This window comes from Trachypithecus francoisi, unplaced genomic scaffold, assembly GCF_009764315.1.
Source record: "Trachypithecus francoisi isolate TF-2019V2 unplaced genomic scaffold, Tfra_2.0 Lachesis_group0, whole genome shotgun sequence".
Lineage (NCBI taxonomy): Eukaryota > Metazoa > Chordata > Mammalia > Primates > Cercopithecidae > Trachypithecus > Trachypithecus francoisi.
Window position 1 is genome coordinate 75,365,847 of NW_022681453.1, and position 21,104 is coordinate 75,386,950.

A 21,104-nucleotide genomic window follows, 5' to 3' on the forward strand; every position below is an offset into this window, starting at 1 on the left:
GTGTTTAAACCTCTGAGCCTTGGTTGTCTTTAAAGGGAATGGCTTGAATCTGAATAGGAATGGCCAAAGATTCTAGCTTCTGAGCCAGTTCTATTTTGTAGGTATCTGGGGAAACAGAATTAACAGAGATTAAAATAGGACATAAAGAATACATAGAAAACTAAATTTCTCTGTTGGATGAACAGTGGGCTCTTCATAGATTGTAGAGTAGTTCTAATTTCTTATGGAAAGTGATGCTGTCACGTTTGGATATGTTGAATTTGAGATTCTTGTGGAGATCATCAGTACCCAGTCAGAAATATTGGCTTGGATTCAGAGATTTCTAAATAAAAATATGAATATATTAGATGGCAGTGAAAGAAAAGCCATAAGCTGGCAAGGAGCTTTCTTAACTGAATATGTGGATGATAGTGGAAACAATTTTCCAAAGAATAATTTGATTCTTTTTCGGTTATAGTCTTGAGCAGGTTGTACCCATGTTGTGTATTTAGCATTAGTAACCAACCAAATAATTACTGAGATTTTTATACCTCTGATACTTGCAGGCATACAATTTGGAGAGCTGGTCCACCCCACCTTCACTTTTTTCAAAGAAATAGAGTCAGGGTTTCGCCACGTTGCCCAGGCTGGTCTTGAACTCCTGGACTCGAGGGATCTACCCACTTTGGCTTCCCAAAATGTTGGGATTACAGGCCTGAGCTACCATGCCCAGCCCCACTTTCACTTTTAAAATTAGCGCCAAACCTCTAGAACAGTGCCAACTAGGGCAACCACCACCCCGGTGGGTAAAAACTAGAGATGCTGCTGAGTATACTACAGTGCGCCAGAAAGGTGCTTCACAACAAAGAATAATGTAGCCCCAAATGCCAATGTTGAGATTGAGATGGAACTTACTAAAAGTAAATTAGTAATTCCCTGAAATATTTGAGATCCTGCCCTAAGTCTTATAGCTTTATGGAAGAGTTAAGGTATAAAAATAAATGTTTGTAGCAGGGCAGAGGTGCCTTGTAAGGACAGAAACGGTAATATAGTTCATATGAGGTAGAAATCTCAGTGGGTGACAGGTTAAGACCTCCTGACCCAGTTAGTGTTGAAGCTGTGTGATAAATCTTGAATGGGCTTACTTTCAGGTTGAAGGACTTTATTTTCCAGAGGAATCACTCTTTCATGTAATTTACTGCAGGGTAAGAGTTTAGAAACATTGCTGCTAGCTAAGAAAAAATTACCTCCCTTCTAACCCCTTGACATTTTTAAATCAAAGGACCATTTGATCCTTACTAAAAGATGCTTTGAGTTCTATGCAAATGAACCTTTATCAGTATACGTCAGAAAAATGTTTACCAATAGATCTCTCTCCCTTTTTTTAAAAAGTGACCTTGAGGGGTAAAGATCACTCCTTTGACAGAACATGGTGTAACTGATCTTGTGCTACAATGGAAATTAATAGACATAGGCTTGATTCTAGCTTCATCCATAATTGTCTGTATAACTACAGGTACGTTTGTCTCTTGGAGGTTTAGTTTCATCATCTGTGAAATGAAGGGGGAATAGATCCAGTCCAGATCAAATACTCTAGACAACAAATGAACAGGCAGTTGAAATTATGTGCTACTCACTAAAGTATAAACAGGCTTTAAGCTTTCTCTATACTTCATTTTCACTTTTTGTTATATAACTTAAAAAGTCACACTTTGAGCCTGGTGTGGTGATGTGGTGCCTGTAGTCCCAGCTGCTCAGAGTCTGAGACTGGAAGATCACTTAAGCCCAGGAGTTCAAGGCCACTGGGCAATATAGTGAAACCATCCTTCTTTAAAAAAACTTTTTACCGAGACCCACTTTTGTGGAGTCATATCCCCATCTTGTGGCCTTCCAGAATATTGCTACTAAATGTTTTTACAATTATGAGCGTAATTGGCAATAAGTTAAATAGCTAAAAACATTTGTGTCCATATTTGACATTGCTGTGCCAAAATTTAGTGTGCATTATCTCGTCACACTGCTTGATTTATAGGCCAAGGGTAAAGTTTTCCTACTAGCATATTCTAAGCCCAGAAGTTATGTACATGAAATTACAATCTTGTGGCACAAATGAATAGCCAATGGGGGTCTGCAGAGGCAGACAAGTAACTGCATTTTTCACATTTAAGGACTTAGTATAAATTGTCTGTAGGCACTTTGGCAGTAGCTGTTTCTTATTTACATCACAGTCTGTCCCACTTTCAGTTCTTAGTCTAAAAATTCTGGTATGAGAATACCTTGGGGTTTGATTGTTATGGATCTGAAAAACAAGGAAAAATAGCATGTCACACCAATTTACTTGAGCTGAGAGAGTAATTTAGTTTATTTAATAACAACTGGCTTCACTTTTCTACAGGTAGGGCCATAAACTCTACTGCCAACAGGGACCACGCAGATAAAGTAAATCAGTAAAGCAAGAGAAGCTGCAATTTGAGACTTTATATAAAATCGTTTAATTTAAATATTAGCATTGAACTTGTAAAAACCTGAAACAAAAAGGAAAAACTGTGAGTCAGGCCAGGCACGATGGCTCGCGCCTGTAATCCCAGTACTTTCGGAGGCCTGGAATTCGAGACCAGCAGTTTGAGACCAGCCTGGCCAACATGGCGAAACCCCATCTCTACTAAAAATGCAAAAATTAGTCGGGCATGGTGGTGGGCGCCTGTAGTCCCAGCTACTCGGTAGGCTGAGGCATGAGAATCACATAAACCTGGGAGGTGGAGGTTGCAGTAAGCTGAGATCGTGCCACTGCACTCCAGCCTGGGCTTCTGAGGGAGACTGTCTCAAAAACCAAACAAAAAACTTGTGGGTCAAATAGATGTGACCACATGGCTGATTTAACTCTTAGGCAAGCGATTTGTGTCTTATATGCAGAGTAAAGGTCTTAAACTGCTGATAAATTAAGGTAGTCTACATTGTTACGTTATATTACATTCTTACCAGAAGTAAGCAAACAATTTGTGATCCTTCCTGATCATATAGCATAGTTTTTCCAATGACCCATTCTCTGTGCCCATCCTTAGCCCCTGTTTCCCTCACCAGATTTCTCAGATTTAGGAATTTACACACATGCAGTGGGAAAATTAATTTAGATGGGTGTTAAATTTGGATGATGATTTGCATAACAAGCTTAATTACAAAAGTAAAGCTGCCAAGGTGGAATTTGAGAATCTGAATTTTTAACTGGCAGGATGATTCTGGTATATAACCAGGTTTGGGATTCATTCTTTGATTTTGTAACACTACTCTCCAGGGTTTTCCTCCCTTCTCTTGAAAATCGTTTCTTGGACGTCTTTGTAGTTTCCTGTTCTTTTTTTTTTTTTGAGATGGAGTCTCGCTCTGTTGCCCAGGCTGGAGTGCAGTGGCCGGATCTCAGCTCACTGCAAGCTCCGCCTCCTGGGTTTACGCCATTCTCCTGCCTCAGCCTCCCGAGTAGCTGGGACTACAGGCGCCCGCCACCTCGCCCGGCTAGTTTTTTGTATTTTTTTTTAGTAGAGACAGGGTTTCACCATGTTAGCCAGGATGGTCTCAATCTCTTGACCTCGTGATCTGCCCGTCTCGGCCTCCCAAAGTGCTGGGATTACAGGCTTGAGCCACCGCGCCCGGCCAGTTTCCTGTTCTTTTACCTCTAAAATTCAAGTGTTTCTTATATTCTTTGACCTTCTTCTTACTACAGACATCCTTGGTAGCCTGGTATAGTCCCATAATCAAAAGTTATACGCTATGAAGTAGTTATGTTTCAGGAAATAGCTGTCAAAGCGATATGTTTTAAAAGAGAATTCTTTCATTTAAAAAATCCAAGTGCATTTCCCTTTACCACCTAGTTTTTATTTAACACTTCAGTCTCATTGGGTAACATTTAGACTGCATCATATAAATCATTTTTTAAATTGCTCGTTCATACCTTAAAAGCGTTGACACTAGTTTTGATGGGGGGGGGAACCTGTCAGAACATGTATTAATAGGTGTTTATTCCAAAGGCAGAGATGATAATAGACTGTCTGGACACTGCTGAAATTTGGAAGAGTGATCTGGTACCCAAATGGAAGGCTTACTCATTCAGCTCTCATTCAATTTCTGTTCTATATAAACTGAAGCCTTGTACAGCTGGGGATTGAGAAATCATAGTGTATTAAAGGTTTGAAGGTCTTGCCTCCTTTTACTTGTTCATACAGTAAGAAATAAATGAGGAATCATTTACTTTCTACTTTGAGTTTTAGTGTCAAAAATAACATGCCTGGAAAGTACTGCAGCTTGTTGTGCCTTACATAATGAGTAATGTTTGTATTTTATTGTACTTTGTTAGGGATTCTTTTTCAACTTTTAGGTACAGGGATTACATGTACAGGTTTGTTACATGGGTATGTTGCATGATGCTGAGGTTCAGTGTGCAATTGATCTTGTCACCTGGGTAGTGAGCATGATACCCAACAGGTAGTTTTTCACCTCTAGCCCCTCCTTCCCTTCTCCCTCTTCTCGTAGTCCGCAGTATCTGTTGTTCCCATCTTTATGTTCATGGGACCTTGACCATGTGTACCTTGTGTTTAGCTCCCACTTAGAAGTGAGAACATGCAGTATTTGATTTTCTGTTACTTTAATTTACTTAGGATAATGGCTTCCAGCTGCATCCATATTGCTGCAAAGGATGTGATTTTGTTCTTTTTTATGGCTGTGTAGTATTCCATGGTGGATATGTGGAAATCTTTAAACATTTATGAAATGAAACAGTAGAATGAGCCCCATCAATCAACTACAGTAAGTAGGATCGATTCCCATTTTATTTCATCTTTGCCTGACCTATAATTTTCCCTTTTTGCTGGGGCACTTCCAAAAGAAACTCTAGATGTATTATCCTTTTCCATCTATAAATGCTTTAATATTTAATATGAATCTTTTTTCTTTCTTTTTTTTTTGGAGACAGAGTCTTGCTCTGTCACCAGGGCTGGAGTGCAGCGTCGCAATCTCAGCTCACTGCAACCTCTACCTCCCAGGTTCAAGCGATTCTCCTGCCTCAGCTTCCTGAGTAGCTGGGATTACAGGTGCGCGCCACCACACTGGGCTAATTTTTGGTACTTTTAGTAGAAATGGGGTTTCGCCATGTTGGCCAGGCTGGTCTCAAACTCCCAAACTCGGGTGATCCACCCGCCTCAGCCTCCCAAAGTGCTAAGATTACAGGCATGAGCCACCATGCCTGGGCTTTAATGTGAATCTTTAACAGAGAAAGATTTTTTAAACAATTACAATACTTTATATTATCTTATGATCTGATATCCAGTTTGTACTTAGTTTTTTTCTGTCTTGTAAATGTCTTTTAAAAATATATTTTCTGGCCGGGCGCGGTGGCTCCAGCCTGTAATCCCAGCACTTTGGGAGGCCGAGACGGGCGGATCATGAGGTCAGGAGATCGAGACCATCCTGGCTAATACGGTGAAACCCCGTCTCTACTAAAAAATACAAAAAACTAGCCGGGCGAGATGGCGGGCGCCTGTAGTCCCAGCTACTCGGGAGGCTGAGGCAGGAGAATGGCGTAAACCCGGGGGGCGGAGCTTGCAGTGAGCTGAGATCTGGCCACTGCATTCCACCCTAGGCGACAGAGCGAGACTCCGTCTCAAAATATATATATTTTTTTTTTTTTTTTTTTTTTTTTTTCACATTAGAATCCAAAAAGGTTCACAAATTGCAGTTGGCTGAAATGCCTTATCATCTGTTATGCTAATAGTTTCTCCACTAATTAAAAAAAAGAAAAAATTGAGTAGTTTTAGATTTACAGAAAAATTGCAAAGATGCTACAAAGAATTCCCAGTTTTCTCATATTACTAACATCTTATGTTAGTATGATACCATGGTAAGAAAATGAAAAGGCAAACTATAATTGAGATTAGTTGCAAAATCATATATCTAATAAAGGACTTGTATCCAGAATATATAAAGAACTCTTATGACACAGTAAGACAAGCAATCCAATGTAAAAATAGGAGTACAAAATTAGTGTAAAAATTCTAGGTTTATTCTCAGGGCTACACCATGGGCAAGAGATTTAAATAGACATTTTACCAAAAAAAAAAACATAAACATATTGTTAATAGCCATATGAAAACATACTCAACATCATTAGTCATTAGATAAATATGTCCAATGAGATATCACATCACACCAGTAGAATGGCTGTTAACAGAAAGGCAATAAAAGGTGTAGGGAAACTGGAACCCTAATACATTACTGATGGAAATATAAATGTCACAGCCACAGTTTAGAGGTTAAATGTCTGAAGTGGGTTTCACTGGGCTAAAATCAAGGTGTTGGCAGATAGAGTGATTTTAAATAGTGTCCTTCAAAAATTCTTACGTACCTGGAACCTCAGCATGTGAGCTAAGTTAGAAATAGGGTCTTTGTAGGTATAACTGAGTTCATACTGATATAGAGTAGGTCCTAAATGTAATGAATAGTGTCCTTAGAAGAAGAGGAAAGGAAACGGACACATCACAAAGACCGTGTGAAGATGGAGGTAGGCTGCCCCGAGCCTGGGGCCACCGAAGCTGGAAGGGGCAAGGAAATATGTTTTCCTAGAGTTTAGAGAACATGGCCCTGCTGACAGCTTGATTTTGGACTTCTAGCCTCCTGTACTATAAGAGAATAAGTTTGTTGCTTCAAGCCACTGGGTTTGTGGTAATTTTTAAAGATAGCCTAGGATACTAATACAGCAGGATTGTGTTTCTCCTAGAGGCCCTTGAGGAGAATCCGTTTCCTTGGCTCTTCCAGCTTCTATAGACCTGCACTCGCTTAGCTTCTGGCTCTTCCTTCATGTTCAAAGCCAGCCATAGAGCATCTTAAAATCTTTTTCGTCTGAATCGTATTCTGTTGTCATATCTCCTCTGTTTATTAAGGACTTACGTGATTATATTAGGCCTGTTTGGACAATCATGGTTGATCTTCACATCTCAAGATCTTAATCACATCTGCAAAGTCTGTTCTTCCATGTAAAGTAACATATTCAAGATTCCTGGGATTATGACATGTACATCCTTTGGTTGGGGGTGGGGGGCATTATTGTACCTACCACAGGCAGTTTCTTGAAAAGCTAAACATATTTGTCATACAACCTAGCAATCCCACTTCTGGTTATCTACCAAAAAAGAAAACTAAGACATATGTCCACATGCAGACTTTTATGCAATATTCATAGTAGCATTATAATAGCCAAGATGCACATACAGCCCAAATATCCATCAACTGGTGAATGAATAAACAAAATGTGGTATAAACTATACCAAAATAGAATACTATTCAGTAATAAAAAGATCAAACTGCTGACATGTATTAAAACACAGGTGAACATCAAAAGTATGCCACATTAAAAAAGCCTAGTGCAAAAGATCACTTTTCTTGTGTGCTTCCATTTATATCAAATGTCTAGTAAAGACACATTTGTAAAAAGAGAAAGTAGATTTAGTGGCTCTTCAGGGGTAGGTAAGGGGATTCATTGCAGATGCACCTAAGGAATTTTGAGACTGTAATGAGAATGTTCCGAAACTGAATTGCAGTGACAGTTGCACAGCTTTATAGTAAAAAAATCACTGAACTGTGCATTTAAACCATGGCTTTTATGGTATATAAACTATACCTCAAGAAAGCTGCTTTAAAAAAAAATGGGGGGGATTTAAGAAAGAGGGAGTTCATACACCTAAATGTAAAACATCTAGAAGAAAACAAACTCTTTGTGATCTTGAGTTAGACATATTTCTTGAATACAACTCAGAAATACAATCCATGAAATAAATTTGTCAAAATGTAAAACTCTCCCAAAAACAATAAGAAAATGAAAAAAGTCATAGACTGGTAAAAATTCTTTGCAACATACATAATTTACAAAAAGTCTTTGCAACATACATAATTCTTTGCAACATACATAATTTACAAATGACAAGTATCCATAATACACCCAAAACTCAAGAAAAACCAGTGTTTTAAAAATTGACAAAAGATCTGAACAAAGATGATACATGAGTGGCAAAGAAATACATGAAAAGATGCTCACTTCATTTATTATTTAGGGGCATGCAAACTAAAAACCACAATAAGTTGTCACTACATACCTGTTAGAATAGCATAAATTTTAAAAGTTAATGCCAAATGCTGATGAAGATGCAAAACAGCTAGAACTCTTATGCACTTAAGACCCAGCATTCCCACTCCTAGGTGTTTACTAAGAGAAATAAGAACTTATGTTCATACCAAAACCTATATGTAAATGTTTATAGGAATTTTACTCATGATCTCCAAAAATTATAAACAGCCGCCCTTCAACAAGAGGATAAATTTACAGTACATCCACATAATGGACTACCATTCAGCATTAACAAGGAATGAGCTATTGATACGCACAACACTGCAGTGAGTCTCCAACATTATGTTAAATGAAAGAAATCAAACAAGCAGTTATGTGTTTTGTGATTCCGTTTATGTGACATTCTTGAAAAGGGAAAACTATGGGTAACAGAAAAGAGATTAGGGGCTACCTGGGAGTTGAACTTTAAAGGGTCATGTGGGAGGTTTTGGGAGTAATTAAATTATTGTATGTTTTGGTAATGATTACATGATTATTTGTAAAAGCTCAGAACTATACACCAAAAAGATAAATTTAATTTTATGTAAGCTTTAAAAAGTTTTCTTTCCAAAAGCCAAGGGATCAATCAAAATTGATCCCCATAAAAGGCAGGAAAATGAAGAACAGTTAATACTTGGTACAAATAGAAAATGGCAAGCTGATGGACTTGAATCAACTAAATCAGTAATTCAATAGTTACATTAAATCTTTTTTTGCACAGTCTCGCTCTGTCACTCAGGCTGGAGTGCAGTGGTGCAGTCTCGGCTCACTGCAACCTCTGCCCTTGGGTTCAAGCAATTCTGCTTCAGCCTCTCAAGTAGCTGGGACTAAAGGCATGCGCCACCACACCTGACTAATTTTTTGTGTTTTTAGTAGACAGGGTTTCACCATGTTGGCCAGGCCGGTGTTGAACTCCTTGATTCAAGTGATCCACCCAAGTCAACCTTCCAAAGTGCTGGGATTACAGGTGTGAGCCACTGTGCCTGGCCCATTAATTCTTAACAGACCAGATATTCCAATTGTCAGATTAATGGCATAAGATCCAACTATATGCTATTTACATGACACACACTTTAAATGTAAGGACACAAGAAAAAAAGAAAAAAAAAGGTAAAAGAACATGAAACTTTGATTCGAAGGAAGCTGTAAGGCCAGGCCTGGTGGCTCATCCCTGTAATACCAGCACTTTGGGAGGCTGAGGCAGGTGGATTGCTTGAGTTCAGGAGTTCGAGACCAGCCTAAGCAGCATGGTGAAATCCTGTCTCTACCAAAAATACAAAAAATAAGAATAATAATTAGCTGGAAGTGGTGGCATGCATTTGTGGTCTCAGCTACTTGGAAGGCTGAGGCATGAGGATCCCCTGAGCCCGGAAGGCAGAGGTTGCAGCGAGCCAAGATTGTGCTACTGCACTCTAGCCTGGGCAACAGAGTTGAGACCCCATCTCAAAAAAAAAAAAGAAAGAAAACTGTGTATTGATGAACAAAGTAGAGTTTAAAACAAGGAGTATTGCCAGCAAAAAGGAGGGATATTTCAAAATGATAAAAGGGTCAAATTATCTACAGTAGTCCTAAATGTTTATGCCCTTCCTAACATAGTTTGAAAATACCTGAAACTTTCCATTTATTGATTGAATGAAACAACAAAAAGGAAGAAACACTTCCAAACTTTCTTTGAGACCAACATAACCCTGATAAGAAAATGTATCAAGAATATTACAAGGGCTGGGTGCGGTGGCTCACGCCTATAATCCCAACACTTTGGGAGGCCACGGTGGGTGAGCCTATCTCTTGAGGCCATAAGTTCAAGACCAGCCTGGCCAACATGGTGAAACCCCGTCTCTACAAAAAATACAAAAATTAGTTAGGAATGGTGGCACATGCTTGTAATGACAGCTACTTAGGAGGCTGAGGCAGGAAGATTGCTTGAACCCAAGAGGCGGAGGCTGCAATAAGCTGAGATTGCACCGCTACACTCCAGCCTGGGCAACAGAGGGAAACACCGTCTCAAAAAAGAAAGAAAGAAAGAAGGAAAGAAAGTGTGTCAGGGTAAGCCTTTTTGAGATACCATTTGAACAAAGACTTGAAGGAGTTAACATATTCTGCAGCTAAGGATGGAGAGGCCATCGACAGGAAATACTGCAAGCAAAGCAGATTTTGGAACGAAGATTTGAAATTGTTTGCAGTATGTTCACTTTGAAGTGTCTGCTGGAGATGGCTTGGATCTAGGAGTGTAGAGTTCAGGAGTGAACTATAGGCTAGAGACAGAAATTTGGAAATTTGGCAGCATTAAAGCCACAGAACTACAAGATTAAGTGAGATCACCAAGAGAGTAAGTATAGAGAAGATAACCAAATACGCCGATATACGAGGCCCTCATAAAATTGATTCTTTTTCAGCTTCCACGTTTGTACACAAGCACACTTGATGTTTTAGCCATATCAAACTGACCTTAGTTTTCGGACTACATCATTGCTATTTTGTTCATGTTTTATTAGACTGCGTCTGTTGCCCTTCCACAGGATAAGCTATCATTCTTCAAAATGTTTCCCATTGTCACCTTCATTCTAGTATTATTTTTGTAACTATATGTACATACAGTGTTAGTAGCACATTGTATATACCTGTCTTTCCTACCAAATGTAAACACCTTTGCATTCCAGATGCATAACACAGATATTCAAATATTTATTGAAATAGAATTGATTTATGCTTTAAATAGGCAACTCTATTATGTTCATAAGAACTTTAGAAAAATTTAGATTCACAGAATTCTTAAAATCTCCATTAGATTAGTTTTTAAATAGAGACTTTAGGCTTTCTTTTAACTTAATTTTTTATAGGCTATTTTAACTAAAAGCTTTTTGGTTGTTTACATTCAAGTAATGTTATTGTTTTCTTGACACGTCTACATATCCCTTACATATGCTTATGCCTTTTTTTAACTACGTGTTCCTTGCTAACTTATATTTACAAGTTGATTATATTACTTTGATATATTTAGAAAATCCACGTCTTAAAATAATTTGGAGCTAAGTGATCAGGATTACAGAAGTATTCCATTTCAGTCAGACATATCATGTTAATGAGAGTTAAACTATATTTGAAGCTTAGTTTTGCTGACAAGGTTACATTAAGTGAACATTTTGAAATTGTTCTAGCATATTTTTTCTTGCAAAAATCAAATTAATTTTTCTAAAACAGCTTAATTTTTCCGACAGCTACCAAACGATATTTATATCTCAAATTTGTCTAAAGTGTGTACACACACACACACGTATATATACATGCATAGAAAAATATGGGAAGACTATCAACAAACTTATTTCTGGCTATATTATGGCAGGATATTTTCCCTTTCTATGTCATTTCTATGGTGTGCTTTTTTAATAAAACAAAAAAAGACATGTATTGTTTTAATTAGGGAAAGATTAAGCTGCCTGTTATTCTGTAATGATTCAATACTGTTTTCTGTATTTAGGCTTTATCTGGCCACCCTGATGGAAACTTTTTTTAGTAGCTAACTTTTATTAGACTTAATCTAACAGTGCACTATAACCACTTTTTCTTCTTGTATGAAGTCAAGAAATACCTGGTATTATTCTTTCAAAATTGTAAATATGCTTGAAGCCTAGTTATTATTAGATACAGATGATTCCTAAAATTTTAAAAACCTCAGGTTCTTTCATTTATACTTTAGAAGCTTGACTTTATGGGTTCTTAAGTTACTATTATTGTTCATACTTAAACTTCATAATGTAATTTTAAATCACTTTTTAAATACTAAGACTCTTTTTTTAGTGGTGTGCTCTAAATTAATATAAACCATATGTAAAAACAATTACACCCAACTTGTGGCCCTATGGTAAGTTAAACAGCAGACAATGTAGGTAAGATGTGATCCCTGTCAGCTACAGCATTTTTAAAGGATCCTATATTTTGGCCAGGCACAATGACTCATGCTTGTAGGCCCAGCACTTTGGGAAGCCGAAGTGGGCGGATCACTTGAGCTCAGGAATTGTAGACCAGCCTGGGCAACATGGTGAAACCCTGTCTCTGCAAAAATTCAAAAATTAGCTGGGTGTGGTGGCATGTGCCTGTATTATCAGCTGCTTGCCAGGCTGAGGTGGGAAGATCACGTGAGCCTGAGAAGTGGAGGCTGCAGTGACCTGTGGTTATGCCACTGCACTCCAGCCTGGGCAACAGAGCAAAACCCTGTCTCAAAAAAAGAAAAATAAAGGATCCTATATTTTACAGAATTACAGTATCCACAGAATTTTTTTTTTTTTTTTTTTTTTTGAGATGGAGTCCTGCTTTGTCGCCCAGGCTGGAGTGGTCGCCCAGGCTGGAGTGCAGTGGCACGATCTTGGCTCACTGCAGCCTCTGCCTGCCAGGTTCAAGTGATGCTTCTGCCTCAGCCTCCCGAGTAGCTGTGACTACAGGCGCATGCCACCACACTGGGCTAATTTTTGTATTTTCAGTAGAGACAGGGTTTCACCATATTGGCCAGGCTGGTCTCAAACTCTCGACCTTGTGATCTGCCCTCCTTGGCCTCCCATTATTTTTTTTTTTTTAATGTGAATGGTAGATAGTGGGGAAAGTGAGCCCAGTAGATTTTAGTCAGAAAAGTGGTATGAAGAGGGGGAATTCTGTCAATGAGATGTAATCTACTTAAAGAAAACATGAATTTCATACAGGGAATTCATTATAGTTGTCAAATATTTGGGATAAGAAAAGGCTATGTGGCTAGAAGTTGGAAGAGACTATAACAAGAAAATTTCTGTTTTTTTATTTTTATTTTTTAACTTTATGGGGCTGAGGGTTTTTTTTAAATAAATAAATCTCGTACCCTTTTACTAACATGTTTGTTTATTTAATCTGTGTGGTTGCTAAGAAACTATGTTCAGATTTTAGGAAGACATACAAGACATGTAAAGATCATTGGTTGCAACAAATAATACAGATTAGTGGTATAAAAATAATCGAGGCAGGAAGGCTAAAGTTCCAAATGAGCTAAGCGGTTCAAAACTGCTAAGTATGACAGGAAGAATGCTTCGTGCTTTCTTTTGTGTTCTTCATACAGACTGCTTAAATAGAGGGTAAAGTCTCCTGTTTTTGCCTAACTCCTTAGCAAGCAGAATGTTCTCCAAACTGGGCATTATGGAGTAATACATCTTAGAGAACTTTGTACTATAAGATAAAATATTATATCATATTCCTCTCTATCCAGATAAATCAGCTTTAGAAATTTCTTTTTTTATCTGGAATTGTTGCTGTTTTTTGTTTTGTTTTTGAGACAGTCTGTCACCCAGGCTGGAATGCAGTGGTACACAATCAGCTTACTGCAGCCTCGACCTCCCAGGGTCAATCAATCTTCTCACTTCAGTCTTCTAAGTAGCTGGGACCTTAGGTGCAAGCCACCACACCTGGTTAACTTTTTTAAAAAAATTTCTGATAAAGTTTTGCTATATGGCCCAGGCTGGTCTTGAACTCCAAGGCTCAAAGGATCCTCTTACCTCGGCCTCCCAAAATGCTGGGATTACAGACTTTTATGCCCAGCTGTTTTTTTGTTTTTGTGTTTTCTTTTTTTTGTTTTGTTTTTTTTTTTTTTTTGCTTTTTAATCTGAATTTTAACATTTCAAAATACAGTTTTTAAAATTACAATTTCTGGGCCAGGCACAGTGACTCATGCCTGTAATCCCAGCACTTTGGGAAGCCAAGGCAGGCAGATCACCTGAGGTTGGGAGTTCAAGACCAGCCTGACCAACATGGAGAAACCCCATCTCTACTAAAAATACAAAATTAGCTGGGCATGGTGGCACATGCCTGTGACCCTAGCTACTAGGGAGGCTGAGGCAGGAGAATCGCTTGAACCTGGGAGGTGGAGGTTGCAGTGAGCCAAGATCGCACCATTGCACTCCTGCCTGGGCCACAAGAGCAAAACTGTGTCTCGAAAAAAAAAAAAAAATTACAATTTCTACTACACATTAAAATCCTTTCAAGCATGTTTCTGTGTTTGTTAACAAAAGTCCATTGTTTTTTTTTGTTTGTTTGTTTGTTTGTTTTGAGACGGAGTCTCAAACTGTCACCCAGGCTAGAGTGCAGTGGCGCCATCTTGGCCCACTGCATGCTCTGCCTCCCGGGTTCATGCCATTCTCCTGCCTCAGCCTCCCGAGTAGCTGGGACGACAGGTGTCCACCACCACGCCCAGCTAATTTTTTTGGTATTTTTAGTAGAGATGGGGTTTCACCGTATTAGCCAGGATGGTTTCAATCTCCTGACCGCGTGAGCCACCATGCCCGGCAGAAGTCCGTTGTTAAATATGGTTGAAATGTGCTTTTTCTCCACAAAACAATATACCACAGTATCTTTTTTGGGCAAATAATACGGATGGAGTAAGAAAATTGTAGAATGCTGTCAGGTTTGCCTTGTCACATTTGATCTGCCTTTAACAGTAGTGAAGTTCACTTCAGCTATTAAAAATTATTTGTTTACAGCTCTGCAGGCAAAACAACTTTGATTCTTTGTTAGAAGTTAAAACTGAAAACTTTTTAGCTTTAATCTTCTTTTCCGTGGAACCAATTGTTTAGATTACAGGTGGTTTCTTAGAGTGCTCCTTTTATTAGTCCTTTCTCACGCTGCTAATAAAGACATACCCGAGACTGGGTAGTTTATAAAGGAAAGAGGTTTAATTGACTCACAGTTCCGCAAGGATGGGGAGGTCTCAGGAAACCTATAATCAGTTTGGAAGGGGAAGCAAACACGTCATTCTTCACATGATGGCAGGAAGGAGAAATGAGAGCGAAGCGAAGGAAAGGCTCTTTATAAAACCATCAGATTTTGTGAGAACTCACTATCACGAGAACAGCATGAGGGCAACTGCCCCCATGATTCACCGGGTCTGTCCCACAAAGTAGGAATTATGGGAACTACAAGATGAAATTTGGATGGGGACACAGCCAAACCATATCACTCCTGTTGCTTTCTTAATGGATAGTTTTCATACTGGGGTGGTTTTCAAAATGTGGATTACTTTGTTTCGTTCCAGCAACTCTGGTTTTGAGAATGGGGTATGTGTGTCCAGGAATGTGAATTTTGAGTATCGCCTCTGTGACTCTGATGTAGGTAGTTCATGGACCACAGTTTTCAATGAATAGAATGTGCATGGTATTGCATACTTCCATTGTTTTCTTAGAATAAATTACTAGAAGTAAGATACTTGGACAAAGGAACTGTAATTTTATCGGAAATAGGTATATCTAAATTTTTCTGAACTATAAACTACAAGGAAAATTTTGACACTTGTAGAATGTTATTCTGGCCTTTGTAGTAGTTGTTGTATGCCATATTTGTCCCTAAATGTGCGTAATTGTATGAAAGCTATGAGTAGAATTTGTATTGAATGATGTCAAAATTTGCTTATAAATGGTAATTTGCTTATAAATCAACTCTGAAAGAGTTGGATTTATCAATCATGTAAAAAAGACTTGGTACCCCTTTCATATGTTCATATTAAAAATGAGGCTAATTATGTTTTATTGAGTACATTTTGATTTGTTCCAGTAGCCGGATCGAGCTGGGAGATGTGACACCACACAATATTAAACAGTTGAAAAGACTGAATCAGGTCATCTTTCCAGTCAGCTACAATGACAAGTTCTACAAGGATGTGCTGGAGGTTGGCGAGCTAGCAAAACTTGGTATTACATGGTTTTTTTTTTTTCTCCCTTCTTTTCCTTCTTTCTATTCTTGAGCCCTATTTTTTTATAGAGCAGAAAGAGTTAACTAATTTAGTTTGCTTATTTTATAAGTGAGGAAATGGGAGTGGTCTGGGTTGGGAGAAAAATCTCAGAAATCAGTTGAATGAAATAGTTGAATTTTAAAAAGAAATGCTTAATGTTCTTATTTAGTGTATGCCTGTGTGTTTTCACTTTTTAAGCTATACTCTAGAGGAGGCTTAAACTTCCTAAAATGGCATAAAAGCTTTGAGGTCATTGATATTCATGAGATAGTTGATGAAATTTAGTGTTGATAGGAACAGTGTAGTCCTTTAAAAGGGAAAAAGATTAAATAAAATGTGTTATTCTGTCTGTTCAACATTATATCTTTATATTTTCCTTGGCAGCCTATTTCAATGATATTGCTGTAGGTGCGGTATGCTGTAGGGTGGATCATTCACAGAATCAGAAGAGACTTTACATCATGACACTAGGATGTCTGGCACCTTACCGAAGGCTAGGAATAGGTAAAAAATTGTGGTTTTTTTTACTTCTTCAGAGAGGCATAAACGTATTCTTCGTTAATGTGTCTGACCTAGTAAGTTAATTTGGGTCTTTTTAAGGAATACTGAGAAAGGGTTACTGAATTATGTAAAATATGGTGAGAAATAACTAATGTTTATTAACATAATTCTGCTGGAAGCCCTACATAGATTTGCTATTTACGTCCCCTTCTGCTTTTTCTGTTTTTCTTCTACCTGGAAGTGCTTATTTAAAAAGGTTAGTCTTTTGCTAACAGTTTTAAACATATATAGCTATTGTAGAGAGAGAACACGACTTTGGAAAATAAGAATATCTAGTCTATACCTCATAATTCTATTAGGACTCAGTAAATAGTTCAGATGGCAGGTGGATAGATACATAATTTAAAGGTTGATTTATGAAGTCACGTGTTATTTGTTTTATTAACAGGAACTAAAATGTTAAATCATGTCTTAAACATCTGTGAAAAAGATGGTACTTTTGACAACATTTATCTGTAAGTAAAGTAATATTTAATGTTCTTATCAAAGGGGTTTAATAAGTTGGCAGGAGAAATCTTTACTAGAAACTTTAAAATCTGGTCACTTATTGTGCCTTTAGAAACACTGTGGAAGTAGTTGTTACAAAGTATTTGAGTAGTTGTTTAGTTTTGTTTTATTAATAATAGTAGATTAGGGACCTGAGATAGAACACATTGCTTTATTATATTAGGATGAGAGCTCCAAAGTCATAGGGAAGAAATCAGGATTAAAACTCAGGCCTTGGCCAGGCACAGTGGCTCACGCCTGTAATCCCAGCACTTTGGGAGTCTGAGGCGGGCGGATCACAAGGTCAGGAGATAGAGACCATCCTGGCTAACACGGTGAAACCCCATCTCTACTAAAAATATTAAAAAAAAAAAAAAAAATTAGCTGGGCATAGTGGCGGCCGCCCGTGTCCCAGCTACTCGGGAGGTTGAGGCAGGAGAATGACGTGAACCAGGGAGGCGGAGCTTGCATGAGCCGAGATCACGCCACTGCACTCCAGCCTGGGCGAAACAGAGAGACTCTGTCTCAAAAAAAAAAGTGTAAAATTGTCATCAAAAGGTTTTAGGTAAGCATGCCTAACCTTTATTGATTACTGGTCATTGTAAAGAGAATGTAACAAATGTGTAGCATTCTAGCCCCAACCAATTTGGAGCTATCTGTGGAGAATGCTTAAAACTTGATGAAACCTTAATTTTAATTTTTTTCTGATACTCTCTTATATCTCAGGCATGTTCAGATCAGCAACGAGTCGGCAATTGACTTCTACAGGAAGTTTGGCTTTGAGATTATTGAGACAAAGAAGAACTACTATAAGAGGATAGAGCCCGCAGATGCTCATGTGCTGCAGAAAAACCTCAAAGTTCCTTCTGGTCAGAATGCAGATGTGCAAAAGACAGACAACTGAACAAATTACGAATGAACTTTCTTGCACTTGCTTGTCGCCAAATAAAAGAGAGGCCCATTGATACCCCCTCCCCCAACACTTTTCTTTTAAAGCTTTTCTCCCTCCTTGTTCTTGTTTTTCCTTCTTCCTTTCCTTTTCTCTAAGAGTTATAATACTTTGAAGGACTTTAAAAAAATAATCATGTTTGAATTGTTTTCTCTTATTTTTGTGAGGTGGTTTGAAGGAAGGAGAAGGTAGATGTGTTTAATTTTGCAGTTAAAGCTAGATGGTCCTAAAAATTTAATTGTCAAATTTCAAATTTAATGTCCTGCTTTCACATTGAAGGACAGAGCCTACAAACATTGTATATTTCAAAAGACAAAAAGAAGCAGCAGCAATATCTTGTTCTCTAATGCATAGACTAGTTGAGTGTGCTTGTGGTACTTTGGGTTTTTTAAGACTGGGATACTAATCCCTAGACATTGCCTTCACTCCACCTTTAGTCCTTCTGAGCACTCTCTCGGGAGTTGGAACATCGTTATCCTTGTAAGAAATACTAAGCTTATTTTGATTTTTAAGCAATTATAATATCTTCTCTTCTTGCTGGTGGGTGGGGCAGTTTGGTTTAGTGTTATAATTTGGTCTAAGTATTTGAGTTAAACTGCTTTTTTGCTAATGAGTGGGCTGGTTGTTAGCAGGTTTGTTTTTCCTGCTGTTGATTGTTACTAGTGGCATTAACTTTTAGAATGTGGGCTGGTGAGATTAATTTTTTTTTAATATCCCAGCTAGAGATATGGCCTTTAACTGACCTAAAGAGGTGTGTTGTGATTTAATTTTTTCCCCTGTTCCTTTTTCTTCAGTAAACCCAACAATAGTCTCACCTTAAAAATTGAGTTGATGTCCTTATAGGTCACTACCCCTAAATAAACCTGAAGCAGGTGTTTTCTCTTGGACATATTAAAAAGTACCTAAAAAGAAGCTTAGATGGACTGTGACATAATAAATTCAATTAATGTCATCTAATGCCAGCTGTTAAAAGTGTGGCCACTGAGCATTTGATTTTATAGGAAAAAATAGACAGTATTTTTGAGAGTAACATAGCTGTGCTATTGCATATCTGTTGGAGAACATCCCAGATTTGCTTATACTCAGTGCCTATGATATTGAGTTTAAGGATTTGAGGCAGGGGTAATTATTAAACATATTGCTTCTATTCTTGGAAAAGTAGAAGTGTAAAATGTTAATAATACAAATGTCACTGTGACCTCCTCCACTGAGAGGACTGGTTTATGCCAGATCATTTTCTGGCACATAAGGAGTGGCTTTGACAGGTTGATAACTTTGTAAGATGGGAGACGTCTGAAATATTCATGTTTTCCTCTTATAGTCCCATCTTCACTATTTAGAAATGTTCTCAGACTTTGAAATAATGCACAGGGCTTGAGCTTTCTGTCATTTGACTTTAAAAGGAAGTTTCATTCATATTTATCCTCTTGTGTAAAATTCTAGTATAAAGTCTCATCTCCAAATATGTTAAATGACAAAATTATTTTATAAAATGTTTATGCACACTTTATAACCTTAAGTTTTTATTTGAGAATGTGAAAGTACAAGGTGCAGTAGACTTCAACAATCTTGAGTGCCAAGAATAATACAGAAAAAGAAGACAGTTGATGAATGCGCTTATAGGGTTCTAATCTTAAGATGGTAAAAATGCAGAAAGACCTTGCTGGTTTTTTTGAGAGTATTCGTTTCTTAAAACAATCCAAATCTAAGCTTAGAAGAAAAGTTTAGCATTAAGCTCCTTTATCTTCATGGATGAGCTTCAGCTTGCTCTTGGCAAGAGAAGAGTGCTTGAGTTACAGAAGGCATAATTAGTTTGAAGAATGCAGCAGCCTTTTTGTAAACTTCCCAGATATCAAAATCGACTTTGATATATAAATGGTTTTCTGAGATGACACTGCCTCTATTTCTATAACCATTTCACCTGGACTATCTAATCAGTCCTATGAATGTATCCCTAAATGTGGTTATTGAAAACCGAATAGCTGCCTCATGACAAGTACGTGTTATTTAAGGAGGAAAAAATATTAAATTTTGAATTGAGTGTGTAGGCTCCCTATCATTATATAGTTTCTTTTTCCATGGTAGTCAGTGACTTAACCTAAATTGTAAATGTTTGTAAAGGGTTAATTGTCCTACATCAAACTTATGTTAAATAATTCCATCCACTTATGGAGGAGGAGGAGAATGTGGAAGAGGTAAAAAGCTGGGCACAAGTTCATATGCCTATGAGTCAGTGAAGACTGAAGTAATGTCCTATGTTGAGCTGGTTATTTTGATATATGATAATTATCTTTAGAACAATTCTGTTAACTGGAAAATCACAGGATATATCCATCATATTTTTCAGGACAGATAGTTTTTACTGTGGGGCAAATAGGTTAAAATTACACTGTATGGTAGTTGCATTTAGGTTTTAAAGCAAAGAATCTGTAGAGAAATCTATGCAATATATAGTTTGTCCAGATTAGCTTTCATTTGGGGAATGAAGTTCTGAAATATCTAAAGCAGTTTACTCATCAGTTGAAAAGTCCTCCAAAAAGAGAACTATTGGGAAACCATGGTGTGTGGTGGTGGAAAAGAAAAGCTCCCTCAGTTTTTTGGAGGGAATAACTTAAAAAAAAAATACTTAAATGGCTAAGTTTTCTTGGTGCAGTTAAGAATTAAACTTGTCAATTTTAACATTGCTGTTACATCTGAAATAAACTTATGTGATGTTCTGGTAGTGAGCTGTGATATCTATAAGTGTCAAAACTGTATTGTTGAATTCTGCAGCCAGCAACTGTACATACTCATTGTGTAGTGTTTCCCTTACTGCTTTTATTTACTTTCACATTTCTTTAAGATCTAATTTTAAAATCATTAAAATGGGCCAGGTGTAATTAAGGCATCCTAATTCAGATCTTCTGTGACTTGCTAGGTACTGCCCAATGTCTACAATTCAGTTCCAGTGAGGGAAAAAATAAGATCCAAGGAACTGTCTTGCTGCTATATTCTTAATGTAATTGTTAGAAATACTTGACACTTCAGGCTGCAATCTATTTAGTAATGTGTATTGGCTACAGATAACATATTCAGGTGTTTTGGGTTTTTTTCCTTGTAAGGAAGGAGTATAGTAGTTCAATGAGTTGGGAGTTGGCTTTTAACCTTTTTTCTGAATATCAAACATGAATTTAAGATTTTTTCTTTAACGGACTTAATTCAGTGTTTAATATTTCTAGTCAAAATTGTTATAATTAGATTTTTGCTTT

The 21,104-nt window shown here is 37.6% G+C and overlaps 1 protein-coding gene across 4 annotated transcripts in view; it reads left to right on the plus strand.

Moving 5' to 3' along the window:
- The window catches only part of NAA50 (N-alpha-acetyltransferase 50, NatE catalytic subunit), a 28,566-nt gene extending 7,988 nt beyond the window's left edge, over positions 1 to 20,578 (plus strand). The window contains exons 1-5 of one of the 4 annotated variants that reach the window (XM_033211239.1): positions 4,648 to 4,773; positions 15,683 to 15,819; positions 16,245 to 16,364; positions 16,810 to 16,876; positions 17,634 to 20,578. In XM_033211239.1, coding sequence (XP_033067130.1) covers positions 4,751 to 4,773; positions 15,683 to 15,819; positions 16,245 to 16,364; positions 16,810 to 16,876; positions 17,634 to 17,811 — 525 coding nt within the window. In that variant the 5' untranslated portion in view covers positions 4,648 to 4,750 and the 3' untranslated portion in view covers positions 17,812 to 20,578. Of the gene's footprint in view, positions 1 to 4,647; positions 4,774 to 7,914; positions 8,410 to 15,682; positions 15,820 to 16,244; positions 16,365 to 16,809; positions 16,877 to 17,633 lie in introns of those variants that run through there. The other 3 variants (XM_033211238.1, XM_033211240.1, XM_033211241.1) reach the window with 3 other exon arrangements.
- The last annotated feature ends 526 nt before the right edge of the window (positions 20,579 to 21,104 follow it).